The sequence below is a fragment of the Leucoraja erinacea genome, chromosome 10 (assembly GCF_028641065.1).
Source record: "Leucoraja erinacea ecotype New England chromosome 10, Leri_hhj_1, whole genome shotgun sequence".
NCBI lineage: Eukaryota > Metazoa > Chordata > Chondrichthyes > Rajiformes > Rajidae > Leucoraja > Leucoraja erinaceus.
Window position 1 is genome coordinate 33,466,272 of NC_073386.1, and position 22,744 is coordinate 33,489,015.

Here is a 22,744-nt window from a genome sequence, read left to right on the forward strand (position 1 = left end):
GTAAAAATCTTTTGTGTGTGTGCTACCCCATTAAATCAGAAAATACTATACATGAATGCAGTCAAGGCAAATACAAGTACAGCAGTTAAGAGTGAAGAGAAAAATACCACACTGCAGAATATAGTTTCTCAACATTGTTGTTGTCTGTCCATTTCCCTCACTGACCTGTTTCTCCTGATTTTTGCTCAAGATCACAGCACCTGCCAGTGTCTTGTCCCTCTCATATCTACTACTTGACCATGACCCCACCACCAAAGTGAGATATCCCCTTCAGTTGATCAACCCCATTCAACCCGTTTTTATATCCTACCAAGATTCACAAATGGGACTGGGCACATTGATGCAGCTGGTAGAGCCAGAGCGCCAAGTTCGATCCTAACCTTGTGGGTGATGTACCTGGAGTTTGCACGTTCTCCCTGTGACCACATGAGTTTCCTCTGGGTGCTGTGATTTCCTCCCATATCCCAAGGACATGTGGATTTGTAGGTTAATTGGCCTCCATAAAATTTCGACAAGCATGTAAGGAGTGGATAAGATAGAACTAGCATGAACAGGTGATTGATGGACAACGTGGACTTGGTGGACCGAAGGGCCGGTTTCCATACTTTATGTCTAAACTAAGGACTGCCCTGCAGGCTCAATGTTTCTACCTCCTCTTACCCCTACTTAAGGGCCCTGGAAGCTCCGGGGTTTTAGATGCTCTCTGGTCCATTCTGAGCCTTATTTTGGAGCATTTTTGCACCAAATTTATGACCAATATTTAAGAAATAATTTGGGTTGTCAAAAGTAATGAGTGGGTGGAATGCAATGATTGGGGTCATTGTTGTATATGTTTTTTAAAATCAAGAATCGAAGTTGACCTTGTTTTAATAATCAAGTACTGTTGTAAAACGTTATGTAAAATATTATAAAGGAGCATGCAAAAACTGCAAATAAAATACTGCAAGTTTTTGCAGTAAAGAAAACCTTTTTTTTAGAAAATGATTAAGAATGAACTGCACATGCTGGAACAATCGAAGGTAGACAAAAATGCTGGATAAACTCAGCGGGTGAGGCAGCATCAATGGAGCGAAGGAATGGATGACGTTTTAGGTCGAGACCCTTCTTCAGACCTGAAACGTCAACCATTCCTTCGCTCCATAGATGCTGCCTCATCCGCTGAGTTTCTCCAGCATTTTTACCTACTTTAGAAAATGTTTTGTGTGTTGATTTAATTGCCTGTTGCTGTTGGGCTGTGTTAGTGCGAGCGGTGCACCTTTAATGGTCCTTCTGACCTAACAACTACACATCACGTCAATTTCAACATGGAATAGTGATGTGGATACAACATTTAGTTCAACTTCAATTTCCATCATGAAAATTTAAGTCAATCTAAATGGTGCATTTACATTCCGATGATCGCTTTCAAACTGACCTATTTTACTGTCATATTATTATAACAAATTCTAGTTCCTTGAAGACTCATAAACAAGATCATAAATCACATTGTGAATTCCCAAACACAACGTGATTGCGAGTGAAGAACGAGCAAGTCAGGTCCGAGAAATCCCAAGCTCCCCCCCCCCCCTCTCCCCCTCCACCTCTAACGTTCCCACTCTCTCTCTCTCATTTCCCCCCTCACTCTCCCTCACAGCGTTAGAAGGTCCGCGGGGGGGGGGGGGGGGGGGTGGGCCCAGTGGGGGGGGAGGAGGCGAGGAGCCGTGGGGAGGGGGGGGGGGAGTGGACATGACCTAGACGACACTTGGTGTCGGGTCATGGCCGCTGCCAGGACTGGGCTCAGATTCAGACGTTCCCGCTCCCGCCCGCCGACGGGAGAACGGCCTCCCCAGACGCTCCCTGGACGCCAGGCGAGGCTGTGATCTGATCCCACCCAGGCCTAAGCCCACGCGCGGAGAGACGTCATGGCGTTGCTATTGCGTCACCGACCGGCCAGGACTGATGGTCGCAAATATTTTTTCCCCACTAAATCATCCCACGGGCCAGAATCAGAATTTCCTTCAAAGTGGTAACACTGATTGCGCTCCAATTTTTTTTTCTCTGGATTTATTTTTACTCTGGGGGAGCAAAAGGGGGGTGCGACCACACCCATCGCATCCCCCCTTCAGACGGCCATGTATCTTGAGTATTTTGTTCCCACTTGTCCAGTCCCTGGACCAGCCACATATAGATACATAGGGTGCGAGGCTGTGATCTGATCCCACCCGGGCCTAAGCCCACGCGCGGAGAGACGGCGTCATTTTGCGTTGCTATTGCGTCCCCGACCTCCAACTGTGCAGGCGAGGATGGTCGCAAATATTTTTTTCCCCACTAAATCATCCCATGGGCCAGAATCCGAATTTCCTTCAAAGTGGTAACACTGATTGCGCTCCAATTTTTTTTTCTCTGGATTTATTTTTACTCTGGGGGAACAAAAGGGGGGTGCGACCACACCCATCGCATCCCCCCTTCAGACGGCCATGTATCTTGAGTATTTTGTTCCCACTTGTCCAGTCCCTCCCCACCTACATCCAGGACATACATATAGATACATAGAAAATAGGTGCAGGAGTAGGCCATTCGGCCCTTCGAGCCTGCACCGCCATTCAATATGATCATGGCTGATCATCCAACTCAGTATCCCGTACCTGCCTTCTCTCCATACCCTCTGATCCCTTTAGTCATATAGGCCACATCTAACTCCCTCTTAAATATAGCCAATGAACTGGCCTCAACTACCCTCTGTGGCAGAGAGTTCCAGAGATTCACCACTCTCTGTGTGAAAAATGTTTTTCTCATCTCGTTCTTAAAGGATTCCCTCCTTATCCTTAAGCTGTGACCCCTTGTCCTGGACTTCCCCTACATCGGGAACAATCTTCCTGCATCTAGCCTGTCCAACCCCTTACGAATTTTGTAAGTTTCTATAAGATCCCCCCTCAATCTCCTACATTCTAGCGAGTATAAGCCAAGTCTATCCAGTCTTTCTTCATATGAAAGTCCTGACATCCCAGGAATCAGTCTGATGAACCATCTCTGCACTCCTTCTATGGCAATAATGTCCTTCCTCAGATTTGGAGACCAAAACTGTACGCAATACTCCAGGTGTGGTCTCACCAGGACCCTGTACAACTGCAGTAGAACCTCCCTGCTCCTATACTCAAATCCTTTTGCTATGAAAGCTAACATAACATTCGCTTTCTTCACTGCCTGCTGCACCTGCATGCCTACTTTCAATGACTGGTGTACCATGACACCCAGGCCTCATTGCATCTCCCCTTTTCCTAATCGGCCACCATTTAGATAAAAGTCTGCTTTCCTGTTTTTGCCACCAAAGTGGATAACCTCACATTTATCCACATTATACTGCATCTGCCAAACATTTGCCCACTCACCCAGCCTATCCAAGTCACCTTGCAGTCTCCTAGCATCCTCCTCACAGCTAACACTGCCCCCCAGCTTAGTGTCATCCGCAAACTTGGAGATGTTGCCTTCAATTCCCTCATCCAGATCATTAATATATATTGTAAATAGCTGGGGCCCCAGCACTGAGCCTTGCGGTACCCCACTAGTCACTGCCTGCCATTGTGAAAAGGACCCATTTACTCCTACTCTTTGCTTCCTGTTTGCCAGCCAGTTCTCTATCCACATCAATACTGAACCTCCAATACCGTGTGCTTTAAGTTTGTATACTAATCTCTTATGTGGGACCTTGTCGAAAGCCTTCTGAAAGTCCAGATACAACACATCCACTGGTTCTCCCCTATCCACTCTACTAGTTACATCCTCGAAAAATTCTATAAGATTCGTCAGACATGATTTACCTTTCGTAAATCCATGCTGACTTTGTCCAATGATTTCACCACTTTCCAAATGTGCTGCTATCCCATCTTTATCCCAGTGTTTTGTTGGAGGTCTAGACTTTTTGTATGTGGGGGGTGGGGGGAAGGGAGGGGGAAACTACCTTTCAGGGTCCCTACCTGGTCGGAGAGGCAGCTTTTCTCCGGGCTGCAGCTTCAACCCGTCCTCGCGGCCTACCAGCGGGCCTGGAGCGGCGTTTCCTATCGGGGACCGCCCAGAACCACGGCTTCGGCGGCGGCACAGCGCTGGAGCGCTATCGTGGAGCGGGCGATTCCTTGCCCGGGTCGCTGCGCTGGAGCTCCAGTGAGCTGAGACCGCCGGGAACAACATCGCGGAGCTGCGGGTCTGTGGAGCGGCGAGCTGCGGACGGCGGCGCTGAACTTAACATCGGGAGCCTGGAATCTCGCGACGATATCGCCAGTTGTGGAGCTGCAACCGGCGTGGCCTTGTTGGCTTTGGAAGCCACGGCCTCCAGTGTGTTCCAGGGTTCCCATGCCGCTGGGAGGACTCTCCGGACGCCGGAGCAACATCACCCGGCGAGAACGGCCAGGAGCATCGGGCCTCCGTAGAGGCAACTGTGGAGGCCTCAATAGGCCCGACTATGGGTGAACTGGTGTTGGGGATTAGACTTTGTGCCTTCCCTCATGGTGGGAGCCATTGTGGGGGGATGTTCTATGTGTTTAAGACTCTCATTGGTGTTATGTCTTTTTTTGTGTGCTGCAAAATGGCAAAAAGCATTTCACTTTCTGGGTGTATGTGAATGTGACTATTAAAATACCTTTGATACCTTTGAAAGCTTTATTAACTGACTCTAGCAGTTTCCCCACTACCGATGTTAGACTAACTGGTCTGTAATTCCCCGTTTTCCCTCTCTCTCCCTTCTTAAAAAGTGGGGTTACGTTTGCTACCCTCCAATCCTCAGGAACTACTCCAGAATCTAAAGAGTTTTGAAAAATTATCACTAATGCGTCCACTATTTCTATACATCTTGCATGTGCTCCATCATTTCAACTTCCAATTCCCCACCCCCTCAACATTTCATGTTCAGCATGGACCCTATACACTTCCAATCCCCTTCAGCAACGGTCCTTAGGGCTCTCTATTTATTTAGAGAATATGAATCCAACCAAGTGCTCTCTCTGCCAACATTTTGCTCCAGAACTGGCCAGGTGGAGGAACATGTTAGCAGAGAGTAACTAGTTGCATCCGTGTTATAGAAACTTAATCTCAACAACTTCTCTCCTTTTTGACTTCTCCCACGTTTTACAAATCGAAGACATAGTATTCATATGGGTCCTAGTTATGCCTGCCGCTTTGTTCACTATGTGGACCATTCTACATTAATGACCACACTGGTGCAGCCTCCTCACCCATGAGGAATTTTGATCAACTTCAATCTGACCCTCAAATTCATTTGATCCATTTCTGAGAACTCTCACTGATCTTTCTCCATCTTCGGAGACAAATTATGCACGGACATTTACTATAAACCCACTAACCTCCCCTCCGACTAGACCTCCTCTGCACTGTCCCTTGTAATGATGCCATTCCTTTCTCCCAGTTTCTCTGCCTCATCCATTCTCGAGATGGGGAATTCCACTCCAAGACATCAGAGGTGTCCCTTTCATTTTTATGTCGCAGGACCCCCCCCCCCCCCCACCACTCTGATTGCCGATGCCCTTACCTGCATCTCATATATCCCGTATATTTGCTTTCACCCCTCCTCAACCTCAGACAAAATAATGATGTAGTCTCTTTTTGTCTTTCACCTCACCAGCCATCACACCTAACTCAACATTCGTCCATAGTTCTGCCAGCTTCAATACTATCCCACTGTTACATCTTCTCCTCCACACCCTTTTCTGCTTTCCACTCCCCCCCTCTCCCTATGAGAAGGCAGGAATGGGGTACTGATTGCGGATGATCAGCAATGATCACATTGAATGGTGGTGCCGGCTCGAAGGGCCGAATGGCCTACTCCTGCACCTATTGTTTATCGTCAACATACTTCTGCCATTAGTCCCCTTAATACGTTACCAAAACATATGCTTTATTTTACATATGCACAACAACATTTTTAAAAATGATGCAAGCAAAAAAGAGAACCCATGCTAATGAGGCCAATGTCACCCTTCACCTAGCACTGACAGAAAAAAAAGACTTGAAAGCAGCAGGAAAATACTTCTTTTATGCATTAATATCCTCCCCTTCAGGCATTGCAGCAAAAACAATAAATCGAAATAGTAAGTTCTATGACTTACAGTATTTTGCTCCATCAAGTGCTGCAACAGCCTTCTCCAAACAGTTCCGTGTAGGATTTCCACTGCGGCTATATTCAAAGCCCTGTAGAAAAGTCCAGAATCAGACACTTTAACTGGAAAATAGATTCACAAAATAAGCCTTTGCAAATGAAGCAACATAATCCTCTGGCACATACCCTTCAAAAAGGAACAAAAACAACATCACAAGTTTCTTTAGTCTACAGTTTTAGTCCAAATGCAGTGAACACTACCATATTTGTCATTTTACTTCGGAGTCACGTGAGTGACTACGTGAAGAAGGGCCGTCCGTCTGCGTGCGCGTCATTACGTCTGAACGCAACGCGCACGACGGACTGGCAGGCATTGTGTCCTCCCAGCCGTCGGGATGGGCAGGTAAGGAAAGTTGAATTACTTACCTGCGTTCTTTCGGGCTTGAAGCTTTTTGTAATTTCAGAGCCCAGATGTCGAGGAGACGGCCCTCGGGGATGTCGGTTGCCGAAGACCGCAGCATTCCAAGTAGCGGGCGACGGTCTTGTTCCCGACATTAGCGCCAACAGCAGAATCGGCAGGAGACTTTGTGCGGGAGGAGGAACTCCATGGTTATCCTGCGGGACGTAATACCACCCGCAAGTCTAACAAACCCGTTGACTCAGATGAGTCCTGGGAAGAGGGATACCCTCCCTCAACGGAGAGCGTCTGAGGACGACTTCTCCCACATGGAGCAACTTATGGAGACAATGATCTGCTCCGAAGGAGGGAGCAGTATCAGCACGGCCTACAGCAGTGCCGGTGCCGGGAGCCTCACACATGGGGCAGCCCAATGTCTTCCCCATTGGAGGGGGAACTACATATGGAAGAAACCACTCTGAATCAGAGTACAAAAGAAGAGGGGGGAAACCTTCCCAGGGACAAGCAGAAGAAAGGAAGTAAGTAAATAAGTTTTATTTATATTGCACTGTTCCAAGTCAACTCGCATTGACACCAAAGTGCTTTACATAAAAGGAATAATAAGCTTCCATACAAACAACAGAAAATAAGTACTTCTGCAATCATCCAGGTTCCACTGGGTGCTTCCCTGGATGGAGATCTAGCTAATTGACAGCCCGGGTATTATGGAGAACCCGCAGGCAGCAGCACCTGTTTCAGGGCTGCACAAATGTCTCCTGCTCTGAGGAGAGGAGCATTCATGGTCCGTTTCAGTCTGACCCAAAGCTAGAACCTCATTTAGGTCCACTGGAAGGGCCATGTCAGCACAGTTATCCGCAGGGGCCTGCGGCAGCACCTGTTTTCAGAGCTGTCCACGAATCTCACTCTCAGTGGAGGGGAGTGTGAGTGATCAGTAGGTAACTGATCTCGAATTTAAAGTATGAACATACTGAAGCACATGCATATGGCCTCAAGAGCCAGCAGTTGGCAGAATATCCGCACGCTACAATGCTGGCAAGGGAGCGCTATCAGCCATCGAATCCTCTCTTCAGGTAAGACCAGAAGAAGGAAGCAAAAGCTGTCGGACCAATCTAGGTACCAACGACAAGCAAAACTTCATCAGTAGGCGACAATACACCTCACACTTCCATAGGGGGTAAGCGGTTCACTGAATACGGTGGTAGCTTGAAAGCTGGGCACGGATATATGATCAGAGTTGTCTTTCAAGGCAGACTCAGAATTATGGCCAGAATTGTCCTACAAGGCAGGCTCAGTATGATGAGGTTTTCAGACCAGACCCAAGCAGAGGTCAGGAGAAACATGGCATCCACACTCCTTACCAGTCCTACTCCCAATCAAGGAGAGAAAAGGAACCCGCATCAGGGGCTTTTGGGCTTACCACAAGACCACTGGTAGCCATGGAGGTAGGTGGGTCTGGGTTTACTGAAACAAGGGATTGTGGACCAGTTACATGTTGGTAATTTACTCTTGTGTTTTTGTTCTAAAATGACAATACCATGAATTTTCAGAAATGGTTTTAAAAAACAGATAACATGTGATTATTTTTACTGCACAACATACATAGGTTCCAAGCAGACTTGGAACTTGGACTGGGGTTGTCTTCAAGGCAGGCCCAGTATTTTGGGCCGCATTGCCATTCAGGACATGTGACAGATGGAGGATGTCACTTCATCCAGGTTTAACTCATATGTGTAGTATAGACTTACAGAACAGCAATTTTTGTTACGGTCTAACAACTGTTTTATTGGAGCTTCCTATAAAATGGTCGCATGGCATGCATCGACCTCAAAGATGCATACTATTCAGTGTCGATTCACTAAGAACAGGAGATATTTGAAGTTTAACTGGATGGCATGGATCTGCCAAATGTGTTGACATCAGCTCCTAGACTATTGACTAAACTACGTAGACCAATTCTGGGTCTACAAAGGTCTCAGAACCACATAGTAATAGCATATTTGAACAATTTCATTTTGGAGTCACCAAGAATTGGCAGAAGCATCAGTCAAAGCAAACCAAAACCCTGTTTGATAGAATTGGTTACCTCATCCATCCAGTTAAATCAAAATTGACACCTACAAGGGTAAATGATTACCTAGAATTTACTATCAAAAACAGTAAATATGTTGGTGACTTTGCCTAGGGGCAAACGACTATATTAATCAAGCCTGCTATGACCTGATAGTTAAATACTAGCCATCTATCAGGCAAACAGCGAGTGTAATTGGCAAATAGTAGCTGCATTTCCAGCAGTACGTACGAGCCTTTGCATTACCAGAATTTACAGCGAGCAATGGAACGAACACTCAGACTCCATGCAGGCCAAATTGCCAAAACTATGGATTGGCAGCAGAGGCCATTGTTGAATAACTATGGTGGATAACGAACGTGAGAAAGCTCAAGGTAAATTTTGCTTGAAAGCCATCGAGGGTTCTTCAGACCTATGCCAGCGGCTAAGGATGGGGAGCCACAAACACAGTCTAGAGCTGTGGGGGCAGATGGAATGAGCAGTCTGTAATTCCCCAACACATGGAATCAATTACCCAGAATTGTTGGGGGCACAATTTGGACTCAAGGTTTCTGTAGCAATATGCAACCGGTGCTTGTTCAAATTCAGATTGATAACACCACTGCGGTGGCACATATCCATTAACAAGGGTGGTGTAAAATCTGTATCTTACGACAGATGGTCGAACCTCATTTGGCACTGGTGTATCAAGAGGAATATTTGGGAAATCTACGAGGTAGATACAACACGGTGACAGATGCTGGATCATGAATGTTTAATAACAACACAGAATGGATGTTGATTCAGGCAGTTTTTAACAAAATAACTACACGATTTGGCATACCAGATATTGATCTGTTTGCATCTAGACTAAACCATCAGTTACCCAGATATTAGTATGTTACCACACACACAACCGTAGGTCCTCTGGATATGCCAAGAACTGGATCTCCATCCCTGGCATTCCTGGGATAGCAAGCAGGATCCAGGAGCAAAAGCAGTGGATGCTTTCTCCCTCAATTGGGGAGGATTGTTTATGTATGCTTTCCGCAAATTTGTCTCACAAACCGATGCTTGACCAAAATCAAGCAAGACTAAGCCACAGGCATATTGGTAGTGCCAGATTGGCCTACTCAAGCCTGGTTCTCAAAATTTTTGGGAACTATACTCCAGCCAGTTATGGCTGTGCCCAAGAGCAGGGACCTCCTAGTGAACCCAGTTACAGGGAGCAATCATCCACTACACGAACGTATTAACTTGTTGGTCTGCAGATTCTGAGGAGGCTATTTCAAGGCATAGGACTGTCCGAACAAATACAACACAGTTCGGATAACAGATGTCTTGGATTTCCTATCAACTCTGTACCATAACTATAAACAAAGTAATAGTGCAATCTATAGTGCCAGAGGCGCACTCTCCTCCTATCTGATGCTGGAAGCAGGGCACGGGTCGATAGGAACGCACCCCTTTACAACAAAATTCATGAAGGGAATTTACAATTTAATACCACTAAGGCCAAGGTACACGGACACATGGGATGTGAGCGTGGTACTAACCCTACTTTGACAGTGGGGACCGCCTATAACTAACCCTGAAGGTGGTATGCTGACAAAGAGTCCAGACACTGCAAAAGCTACGGTTGGACCACATGACCACCAATATGAACAACATAACATTCGTAATCAGGAACCTGATAAAACATAGCAGGCCAGGAATGCCAGGGATGGAGATCCAGTTCTTGGCATATCCAGAGGACCTACGGTTGTGTGTGTGGTAACATACTAACACCACTATCTGAGAGTTACGGAGAACCTCAGAGGCTCAGAACAATCGGTCCTCATCAGCCATAAAAAAACCACACCAGAAGGTGTCAACTCAAACCATCTCCAGATGGTCAAAGGGGGTAATGGCGGTAACAGAGTGAACATTTATATGGTTAAACCTCACTCCACCAGGGCTGCATCTACGTCGGCAGCAAGAGCTATGGACGTGCCTCTTGACGACATCCTAGTGGCTGCAGGATGGACGAATGAAATAACGGTCCACCGGTTTTATAACAAACCCATAACCGGACTGGGGGTGTTTGCACGTACCATTTTAAGTTCTGTCCCTTAGTTTACCCCCAAGGTTGGGAGGGGTAACTAGTTTTTAAAAACGTTTCTTTCATTTAAAGCATCAATGTCTTTACTTAACTACGTAATGTCTGAATGCTTTAATGATTACAAGCATCCATGGTCAATCCATTCAGTGTGACGCCTGGATTCGTAACCGGCGTAAAATCACAGAGCTTTAAAATCTTCACGTAGTCACTCACGTGACTCCGAAGTAAAATAGTAAGATTAAACGAGAACTTACCAGTTTGAAGTTTGATCTTGATTTTATGAGGAGTTACGATGAGCGATTACGTGCCCACCGCTCCCACCCTCATATTATCACGGTCACATGGAAGTTCTAGTTTTTTCACAATCTTACTATTCTCAGGTCTTCTTTGTTATCTGTGATTTAACACCGCTGCTTTGAAGATTGACACGCATGCAGACGGACGGCCCTTCTTCACGTAATCGCTCATCGTAACTCCTCATAAAATCAAGATCAAACTTCAAACTGGTAAGTTCTCGTTTAATCTTACTATTATCCTTTGAAGATTGTTTCAAACTAAATAAATGCTTCTCCAGCAACTGGTCTTTCTTGCATCAAACACGCAATGTAACAGGGTAACACCTCTCTGCAGTTTTTTTGCAAGAGTAACAGCTATAAAATGACATCAGCGCTCCACAGAACAAAGATTCCCTAAGTGCTCTTCAGGCACGTGCCATCATGGGCAAGGTAGGCACGGCCTACCCTGACTAAAATTATAAAATGGTAATTAGTAAATATAAATAGTAAAGGCATGGGAGAATAATGTCTACCTAAGAGATCTCTCTTAGGTAGGCATAATTCTCCGTGCCTTTCATCCGCAGTGCATGTAACACGCGAAGGTCTGTGCAGCCCACATGCCATCGACGATGCTTCAAGCCGTCAATTCCAGGGGACTGAAGCCAGTTGAAATTCTGCCTTTGCAGTACTGCGCATGCGCAGCGCAAGTTTATAGGCGTGTTTTTCAAACATGGATTGTCTTTAACATTATCTTAAGAATATCTCAAAAAAACAAGGAGAGAAGAATGGAGTTTGTGTACAAATGATGTGGTAAGTAGATTTCTTGGTGCTATATGTTTTTAAATACCGTATTTCCCGGCAATGAAGACGCTATTTTTTTACCCCAAAATAAGGTACGAAAATTTACATGCGTCTTGGAAGCCGAAGTTGGAAGGTTGTTAGCCAAGATAGACTTGGCTATCCCTCAGTACAGCCACATCAAGAACGATGTTGTTGTACTGAGGGATAGCCAAGTCTATCCCTCATTGCTGGCAGCTGACCGGAAACGGCTGTAAAAGGACAGCGCTGCTGGGGAGGGGAGGAGGAGGTCAGGAATCATGCCAGGCCGCGACTGTCCAGGCACGGTGCCACCGCATTGTGGCCGGGGGAGAAGTAGCTTGGATGGCTGCGAGCGGCCGCTGGCACCGGACAGCTCGGGTGGCTGCAAGCGGCCACCACCACAGCTCCTTCTGCCACTTCCTGCAAATCCTTAAATTCCAACAGCGTGATCAAGGGACCAATTGAAGTTACTCGGCTGTCGGAATTTAAGGATTTGCGGGAAGCGGCTGACATGAGCGAAGCCGGCGAGAGATGTTCAGACGGAGAGCACTGCCAGAGGTGAGTGGGCCGGCAGAAGGTGCTGAGGTGGCGTCAGCGGTCCGGTCCCAGCAGCCGCTCGCAGCTACTTCCCTCCCCGGCCAAAATGCGGTGGCTCCGCGCCCGGAGCAGTGAGTGAGTTACTGGCATGATCCCCGACCCCCTCCTTCTCAATGCTCCTGTCCTCCCCGCTACTTTACGCCTGACCAGGCTATGAAAGGAACTCTCCCCACAATTGGTCCCTTGAACAAGTATTGTCATTCAATAAGATCACAACTGATTCAACTTGTCCCGGTGTGCTCCCGTTTTTCCCACCACCCCCCACCCATTCAGTAATTCAGAATGAAGGAGATTTGGAAGCCTTGGGTAAATTGCTTTCTTTATTTTTATTTTTTTGAGCGTGAGAAATTCTGTGTCCCACCAGTCTTCTTTCAAAATTTAGCAACTCTGAATGGGGGTGTGTTTTCATTGCCGGGAAATATGGTACTTTATTAAGAGATATGGCTTTTGAAGACTTCATAAAAGTAGACTGACAGCTTACGGAGAGAACAATCTGCGCATACGTGGTTTAAGATTTTTTTTTAAAGCCGACTGACTACCTACCCTGAGTAATTCTCACGGAACATGCCTGGTGCTCTTATAGGGAGAACACTGATGTGCCTTCCTGAGCCCCCATTCGCCGTGATGGTATTTCGGTCATAGTCACAGAGGCCAACATCAGAAGATCCTTCAGAGGGGTGAACCCTCGGAAAACGCCTGGACCTGATGGTATACCAGGATGTGTTTTAAAAACCTGTGCGGCCCAACTGGCTGGAATCTTTACGGACATTTTCAACCTCTCTCTTCTGAGGTCTGAGGTTCCCACCAGCTTTAAAAGGGCATCAATAATACGGTACCCAAGAAGAGCAAGGTGACATGACTCAATGACTATCGACCAGTGGCACTAACATCTGTGGTGATGAAGTGCTTTGAGAGGCTGATCATGGTGCAAATCAACTCATACCTCGAAAAAAACCTGGACCCACTGCAGTTCGCTTACCGCCACAACAGATCAACGGTGGATGTGATCTCACTGGCTCTCCACTCCGCTCTGGACCACTTGGACAACAAAAACTCATGTGTCAGGCTGTTATTCAATTACTACAACTCGGCATTTAATACCATCATCCCCTCCAAGCTGGTTACCAAGCTCTCAGAACTGGGTCTCTGTGCATCCATCTGCAATTGGATCCTCGGCTTCCTCATTCACAGACTATTGTTGGAAATGTGTCATCCTCGATAACAATCAGCACGGGAGCAGGAGGCCTGCTCACTCTATACTCATGACTGCGTAGCTGGACATAGTGCAAACTCCATCATCAAGTTCGCCGACGACACCACTGTTGTGGGATGTATCACTGATGGGGACGAGTCAGATTATAGAAGTGAGATCGACCGATTGACCAAATGGTGCCAGCACAATAACCTGGCTCTCAACACCAGCAAAACCAAGGAACTGATTATGGACTTCGGAAGAGGTAGGATGGGGACCCACAGTCCCGTTTATATCAACGGGTCGATGGTGGAAAGGGTCAAGAACTTCAAATTCCTGGCGTGCATATTTCCGAAGATCTCTCCTGGTCCCAGAACACTGATGCAATCATAAAGAAAGCACATCAGCACCTCTACTTCCTGAGAAGATTACGGAGAGTAGGTGTGTCAAGGCGGACTCTCTTGAACTTCTACAGGTGCACAGTAGAGAGTATGCTGACCGGTTGCATCGAGGCTTGGTACGGCAACCCGAGTGTCCAGGAGTGGAAAAGGCTGCAGAAAGTTGTGAACACTGCCCAGTCCATCATCGGCTCCAACCTCCCTACCATCGAGGGGATCTATCGCAATCGCTGCCTCAAGAAGGCTGCCAGCATCATCAAGTACCCAGACCATCCTGGCCACACACTCATCTCTCCGCTGCCATCAGGTAGAAGGTACAGGAGCCTGAAATCTGCAACATCCAGGTTCAGGAACAGCTGCTTCCCCACAGCCATCAGACTATTAAACACAACTTCCAACAAACAGCATAAAAACAGGCCCTTTAGCCCACATAAGACATAGGAGCAGAATTAGGCCATTCAGCCCATCAAGTTAACTCTACCATTCATTCATAGCTGATCTATTATTTCCTCTCAAAGCCATTCTCCTGCCTTCTCCCCGTAAACCCCTTCCTAATCAAGAACCTATCAAACTACACTTTAAAAATAACTAATGTCGCCCTCCACGGCAAATAATTCCACAGATTCTGATTCACCACCCTCCAGCTAAAGAAATTCCACCTCATCTCCATTTGAAAAGGTTTCCAATTTTATTCTGAGTGTGCGCTCGGGTTGTAGACTCTCCAGCCGTAGGCACTCAGAGCATCAGGTAAGTCAGGACGTTTGTTCAGCATGATGAAAAATGTCCACAAGTAAAAAAATAGCCCCCAGTACCTACGGCGGGCATAATGAGCCGCTACGATATATCCACAGATTCCTAAGGCCTCCTACGGACACGTTACGAACATTCTGCAAGTTTGAAAACACGGGAGAATTCGTGAATAACTCGGGAAAGTGGAACAGGCCCTTTACTAAAAACATCCCTTCCACATCCACTCTATCTAGGCCTTTCATGATCCAGTAGGTTTCAATGAGATCTCCTCTCCCTTATTCTTCTAAACTCCAGCATGTGGAGATCTAGAGCCTTCAAACTCGGCTCATACGTTAACCCAATCATCACTGGGATCATTCTCGTTAACCTCCTCTGGACCTCCTCAAAATCAGAACTTTCTCCTCGGTTATGGTAGTCCAAGACTGCTCACAATTTTCCAAATGTGGCTTCAGCAGCGTTTTATAAAATCTCAGCATCACATTTTGCTTTTATAATCTAGTACCGTCGAAATGAATGCCTACATTGAATTTGCCTTCCTTGCGGCCATATAAACGTGCAAATTAACCTTCTGGCAATCTTGCACTTGTACCTTTGATGAAACGTAGTTGTAAGTAAAATGAAAGGTAGACAAAACGCTGGAGAAACTCAGCGGGTGAGGCAGCTTCTATACAAGTAAAATGACGTGCTATTTAAACTTGTATAATGTTCTGAATTGTGTTGTGTACATGGATGGTGCAACACAAGAATCGGTTTCCAGCCAGAAATCTGGAAATTGGCAGAAAAATAAGCCACGTGCGCTTCAGACAATTGCACACACACACTCTACGTTACACCCAGTCTACACTGGCGTGCATTAAACACTCACCGCATGCTTCCCTGGTGTAACCTGCTTAAAAGTGGTTGACAGGGAAATCGGGGGCACAACTGCCATCGAGGTCCACTGTTCGGCATCCTGCCCCACGTGAAGAGCCTGCGTGGAAAAATGTTCAAAAGGGGGTTGAAAACCGCTCAATAGATCGCATTCCTTGTCCCCAGCAAACATTCTTGCCGTTCCCTTCTGGCCAAAGATCTTACAGCTCTAAGATATTTGCTTCTGGCCAACAACTCGCTGAATGCAACCTGCTGTCTTTCAGTGGGATGGGGCGGGACGACATAGGCCAACCCACTCACGTCATAATAGCGGACGCTCTTACCCTGTAACATCTCTGGGAGGTGCCGCCGGTACATTACTATTGGCTCAGAACCTGAGAATAGAGGAGCTCCTCTATAATCTTTGGACATAACCAAAGCTCCTAGAGGAGCAAGAAGCTCCTCTAGGATCTTTGATCTTTGCTTTGGATCACAGCGGGCGGCATACCGGAAGTCGCGTGTCGCATTGAAAAATGGCGGCCGTGACGTTCCGTCACGTACTACACGCCAGTCCATTGGATTTCGAAGGAGTGGTCTATCTTGCTCCTCTAGGATCTTTGCTTTGGACATAGCGGTAGAGTTGCTGCTTTACGGCGCCGGCCGGAGACCTGGGTTCAATCCTGACCAAGGGCGCTGTCTGTACGGGAGTTTCTACATCGCCCTGTGACCTGCGTGGGTTTTCGCGGAGATCTTCGGTTTCCTCCCACACTCCAAAGCCGTACCAGTTAATTGGCTAGTGTGTGTGTGTGTGTATCGCTGGTCGGTGCGGTCCGAAGGGCCTGTTTCCGAGCTTTAATCAAAACTAAAAAAAACTCCCAAGATGAACAAAATAAAGGACGTCCAATAGGATTAAACGACAACGGAAGAAGGGTCATTTATCCCTGAGCCGCGTAGTTACCCCAGCATATGTTGTGTAAACCAGCGCCTGTAGTTTCTTGTTTCTACCGGAATCTTACTTTGCGGTCAGTCAACCGTTTTTTTAAGTCGATGCAACGCTTTCTGTGGGTGTTTGTACATTACTTAGGATTCCGAACCATTTTAATGTAGAAACCTCCCACGGAGGAATTATTTCATTAAGACAATCAACCTGACATGGAAATTAATTGAGACAACTTCATGACACAAGTTGTGCAGTTTAACATTTTCGGGTAGCATAAAGTGGCTATGACATTTCCGGATGGCTTCAATTCATTATGCTCGCTTTAAAAAGGAGAATAATGACACATCTACAACACCATCCACTACCTCCCCCCTCCACCCACCTCTGTATCTTTAAAGTAAACTTTAAACAGTTTTCCCCAAAATGGAAACTTACTAAGTCTGTGTTCGTGGTCTTAAGTATCCTTCATAACAACCTTCTGCTGGACTTGTAGCTCTGATTATCTCCCTGGTCTCCATGGACAATGAACACATCTTCAGCTGCTTACGAGCCTGTCCAATCCCCATGGTCTCGAAAACCACTCGTGTACAGTCCAGTCACTGCAAAATCCTTTTTTATTTCAGTTTTAATCATTCAGTCTCCCCACAGGCTGAACGAGTGCTGCTGCATCATTGTAGGTCATTTTAAGGGCTGGTTGTTGAGGTTGCAGCTATACAGTTAAATGTGATAATGCAAAATCTGTAATTGAGCAGTATAGTAACACATACCAAAACTGCTATGACATATCATAACACAGGAAAACCTAATGGTATTGTCAGGAATCTCAAATTGGGTGACATAGCTCACCATTTTAGAATTTGATAACACAATCTCTAGTCTCCTGTGTCATTACTAACAATGTAATTGAAAAAATATATACTCAATGAGGCCAACAGAATGTTAACTAGAAAGTTCAGTTAAATCTAAAACCCATTTCAAACAAAATAGCAAAAGTATAGTTAAAATATTGTAAAAACATTTTTTTAATTACTTCATGATAAAATGCTTCAAATCTGAAGGAATTAAATTTTCAGTCTGGTGAATTTTGGGCACGAATCAAAGCTTGCTCACATTGGAATAGACAAACATGCAAGTACCAAAATATCACACTTTAACATGTGTTCAATGATAAGTACATTGGCGAGATATCCATGTAGCAAACCTCTAGAGGAGCAGAGCAACTCTCTTGATTTCCATGTCTCAACTCAATGGTAGTTACATAAGTAAATAGTGATGCTTTCCTGCAAAACGCAAGCCACTGGGTCTGCACTGGCTTCTCAATAAACAGTCTCCATAGTCCTTTTTCCAATGTTCTATTCCATGACCCATTTGTAGGGTATATTTCTATCCATAGATTAAATTATTAATTATGTACCCACCATCCTAGATGATGGATGATGAATACTAACTCACTGCTTTTTTTTAAAATCATGTCACCTCCAGTTCTTTAATTAAACACTTAACTGTCCCACCATTTAGGACAAACACTTGGATTGCCTCTGTGTGGTCAATCAAATTAACAGCCAAAAAATGGCCCCATTTATGAGGTTGAATCAATAAACGTATAAACTTAAATAATAATCTTATTACTGGTGTCCATAATGAGCTCCAATCCACTGCACTGCTTATGAGTTGCCAAAATCGTAAACAATCGTCTAACCAAATTATTACAAATAATTTAAGCAATTGGTTGTTAATGTCAGGAAGAACTAGATGAAAATAAGTTTTTAAAAACATATCTATTTTCCTCTCCCATACAGATGAGTAATTAGCTACCACATCTTGAAATTACAACATTTAAATACATTTTGACCGAATCATGGATGTGAAAGATATAGAGGGATATGGCCCAAATGCAGGCACAGGATTAGCATAGACAGGCATTCTTGTCAGCATGAACAGGTTGGGCCAAAGGATCTGTTTCTGTGCTGTATAACTCTATGAAGCAAACAAGCCTCTGATGTTCAAATCCAAAGCCTTTAGGGAGGCATAGTCATACAGCAAGGAAACAGGCCTTCAGCCCAATTTGCCCATGCCGACCAAGATGCCCCAAGTACACTTGTCCCACCTGCCCACATTTGGTTCATCTATCTATCTATATACTACTCTTGTATGTGTGTATGTGTACGCGTTATTGTATATTTGCCAAAACGGTTCATAGTAGCGCTGACAGTTTTGCAGTACCTTACTCAGATGTTTCTCTTCGTCGATCTGATCAAGTTTTCTTCAGAATTGATGTTATATTTCAAAAGTTATTGATATTTAAAGATTTTAAAAAGCCAACTTTGAAAAAAATAACTGCCTTTGACAGGGAGACTCTTCCAGCAGCTTCCAGTGATGATGTCACAATGCCATCTCACAGTCATCCAATCACAATGGGATCTCATTTACACAAGCTGACATAAAGATTCCGAAAACCAAAATGACATCACAAGAGATCTCAGGCACACGCTGCAGTGAACATTCCAAAAACCAAAAATGACATCACAATGTGATCTCTGCTGCTCTCTGCTGATGATCTCTGTTGTAAGGAGAAGGACGTAGTGGGGGAGATTTAACATTTAAAAGTTGGATTTCTTCAAATCTGCACTGGCAGTTAGGCAGTTATGATGTCACAATCCCCTTCCGGCTACAATGTTTCTATCCCAGAACACTGAGTCCTTCACGTCAAATGTCCTTCAGGGAAACTGCCAGCCTAACACAGCACAACAAAGTCTGCCATCTGCCTAACACAGCACAACAAAGTTTAATGATTATATTTGGATAACAAAGGAGAAACATCTGCCAGCCTAACCTAGCACAGCAAAGTTTAATGATTAGATTTGGATAACAAGAGGTGGCCTTGTCGGTGGCACTTACAACACATTAAATCTTAGTGCAATTGCATTTTTTTTTAAAGTTTAAAAAGACCTGCACATTTGAGGGCTATGGGTGAGTGATGGAATATTGCATTGGGGGATTGGGTTATGTTGGGGGAACGTGTGAGTGGTGGAATCTTACATTGGGTAACAGGTTGCATTGGGGTCCAGGCCTCCCGTGTCACAGGGACCTAATGGGTGAGTGGTGGAATCTTACATTGGGGAACGGGTTGCGTTGGGGGACCAGCCTCCCGTGGGGACTATGTGTAAGTGGTGGATTATTGCGTTGGGGGTACAGGTTTCCTTGGGGGAACGGGTGAGTGGTGGAAACGGGTTGCATTCGGGGAACGGGTGAGTGGTGGATTATTGCGTTGGGGGACGGGGCCCAACGGGTCCCACTTGGTCTAGTATACTATTAAAAATCTTGTCTTGTTTGTCAGTCTGTCAGTCTGTCTGTGAGATCAAGGAACTGTGCCAAAACGGTACACAATAACGCAGAAATATTTGCAGAATCTTACTCAACTTTTTCCCGTGGTCGTTAGTCTCAAGTTTCTTCACATTTGATGTTACATTTTACAAGTATATGTAGCAATTTAAGTGCAAAAATCGCATTAAACATTAAACATTGATTGCTGATACATGATTCAGAGTTTTCCTTGGGCTATAATTTCACTGAAACTTATTCCTGAAATTGTCCAAACTAATTTTTGACCTCTGCCACCAATTTGAAATTCAGAATGTAATACAGTAATAAGGAACTGCAGATGTTGATGTATAGACAATAGACAATAGGTGCAGGAGTAGGCCATTCGGCCCTTCGAGCCAGCACCGCCATTCAATGTGATCATGGCGGATCATCCCCAATCAGTACCCCGTTCCTGCCTTCTCCCCATATTCCCTGACTCTGCTATCTAGCTCTCTCTTGAAAGCATCCAGAGAACCTGCCTCCACCACCCTCTGAGGCAGAGAATTCCACAGACTCTCTGTGAGAAATGGGAGGATTTACTATATTGCTAAATATTTGCATACCAGTGAACGCACATTATAATAGTGGCAAATTCTCTGTTTTTCTCTGTTCGTCAATCAAGATAGGATAGGAAGACTCACATGTATGTAGCTCGATGGTACTGAGATGAAAGCTACATAATGTGAGTCTTCTTGGCTTGATTGGCTCAGAGTGAACAATAAAGAATTTGCCGCTACCTGTATTACAATGTACATTCACTGGTGTGCAAATATTTAGCAATATAGTAAGTCTTAATAACTGCCCAAAACATCTCTCCAGCACTGAAAATTGGCTTTTGTGGAGTAGAATCCCATTCCTTCATATTTTAGTAAATTAAGCTTAAAAAAAAGTTATTTTTGTTGTACAGGTATCTGTTTTACCCATTTTTCTTTCCATATATTCTGTTTAAAGTGCATTATTTGACAACTATTCTTACACTATTTTCCAAATGTACTCCACAAATTCCTTCAATCAATAACAAGGCATGTGATCAGATCACTTATTTTAGTGAATACAGAGTGGATTTTGTCTTAGAATTTTTTTTTCCTTTAAAAAATGTTTGGGGATATTTCAGATTCAACTCAGGGAGCAGTCAAGACACCAGTTTAAAGTCTAATCAAGGGTAGTTGGGAAAGATGCAAGATGGGAGGGCTGTGGGTTCAGGGTTCAAACTGGGCATGCTTGAAGGGAAGAAAATGAAAGAAGCAGTTAAACAAATTCTAATCTTAATGACAATCAAGTCCACGAGATCTTCGGGTTTAAAGGTAAAGGGAATTAAAACAGTACAACTAATATTTTCAAGTCTCCATTCCATAACATGTGAGAACAAACTGCGGTCATATCAAGAGGTCAACTGTCATGAAATAAATTAATAATGTTCACGTGGCCGAGAATATCAAAGGTAGAAGTGGGGGAGCTGTTAAACTGATTAATAGCTGCAGAAATAATGCAGAAGTGAGCAGTTATTCTCGTTGTTCACTAGAGTGGCAAACCTTGAAACTATAATTAAGGGTTAATAATTGATGCTTGGACTTGTTTTACAAATTGTATGTAGTGTCTGCTTTCAAAAATATTAATTTTGGTCAGAAATAAGGGGGAACAAGGTACATCACTGACAAAGTAATTTGTCCTACAGAATCCATGTAGGTTTAAGTTATGGCTCTTTGTGTTTGTTCAGCTGTACTTCAAACATCTTGAAGTTTTCTGCCTCTAGCACCCTTTCAAGCAATGAGTTGAAGATTACCAACACTCTTTGGACTCTGGTACCATCTTCAAGCCCTTAAATCAAATCTAAAGATACCACACAGAGTAAAGAATATAGCACTGAACCAGTGGAAATGTACTGCTGTCTGCTTCTGTTCATTAAAATTCTAGTCAGTCACGAGACTTCGCTTTCTGCTACTGAACCAGTTTGGAACTAACCTTGGATCCTGCAAGCAATGTACCTGGTGGAAATTATCGAAACCTTGCAGATTAATGTTCTACGCACACTAGCCTTGTTATCTCCATAAAATAAAATTAGTTGGGTTAATCGGACATGACATCTATCTATCTATATCTATATATATATAAAACTGTGTGTGTGTTTGGCTGTGTGTGTTTCTGACTTGTGGCTGCCAGCCTTTGATTCGTTGCCACGACAACACCCGACCCACAAACGCCCTGATTTTTTCCATTTCGGTAGAGATTTCACTTTTCATTCCAAGTATCCACTCCTCATTAAATTTTGTCGTGTTTATGTACACTTTTTTAATCAAAGCCTTCTCCTTCCCCCCCATTCACTCATTTTGTCGCCTCCTGCTGGCCAGTGACCATAACGGCTGCTGGCGCCCGCATCTCGCCTCAAAGACGCCATTTAAAAACAGCCGCACTGCTGATTCCTGAGCCGCTTGAGTTGGAGGACCATGTCTCCCGTGGGGGCTACGGTTAGAGAACGGCTGCGTTGGGGTAGCAGACCCAACTGCACTTGGTCTGCACCGCTCCGCCACCCAGGTCCAGCCCCTTCCCCTCTGGCCCCCCTCGCTGGCTACTCCCCTCCCCCATGATACCCCCCTTTCCCCATGGCTCTCCCCGAATCTTTTCTCTGAGCTCTCTCCCCCCCCCAACACACACCCCCCCCCCCCCCCCAGCACACCCCCTCCCCCCCACCACTGACACACCACATCCCCCTCCCTCCCACACACACCCCTTAGACACCCCCTCCCCCCCCACACCCAACCCTGCCCAGATATCTCCAAAAATTGTTGTGCCTTTTACAGCCATAGCTAATTTGGCCAAAAGCGGGTTTCTCCTTTTTAGCGATATGGGAGGCACCACAGTTATTACTGATTTGATCCATGTCTGGTTTCGATATTTAGGACCCGATCCCCA

At 45.2% G+C, this 22,744-nt stretch overlaps 1 protein-coding gene across 1 annotated transcript in view; it reads right to left on the minus strand.

Moving 5' to 3' along the window:
* LOC129701001 (cystathionine gamma-lyase-like) overlaps window positions 1-15,834 on the minus strand; it is a 43,190-nt gene extending 27,356 nt beyond the window's left edge. Inside the window, exons 1-2 of the mRNA XM_055641892.1 lie at window positions 15,548-15,834; window positions 6,096-6,177 (exon numbers count right to left, since the gene is read on the minus strand). Coding sequence (XP_055497867.1) covers window positions 6,096-6,177; window positions 15,548-15,724 — 259 coding nt within the window. The 5' untranslated portion in view covers window positions 15,725-15,834. The remainder of the gene's footprint in view (window positions 1-6,095; window positions 6,178-15,547) is intronic.
* Between the last annotated feature and the right edge of the window lie 6,910 nt (window positions 15,835-22,744).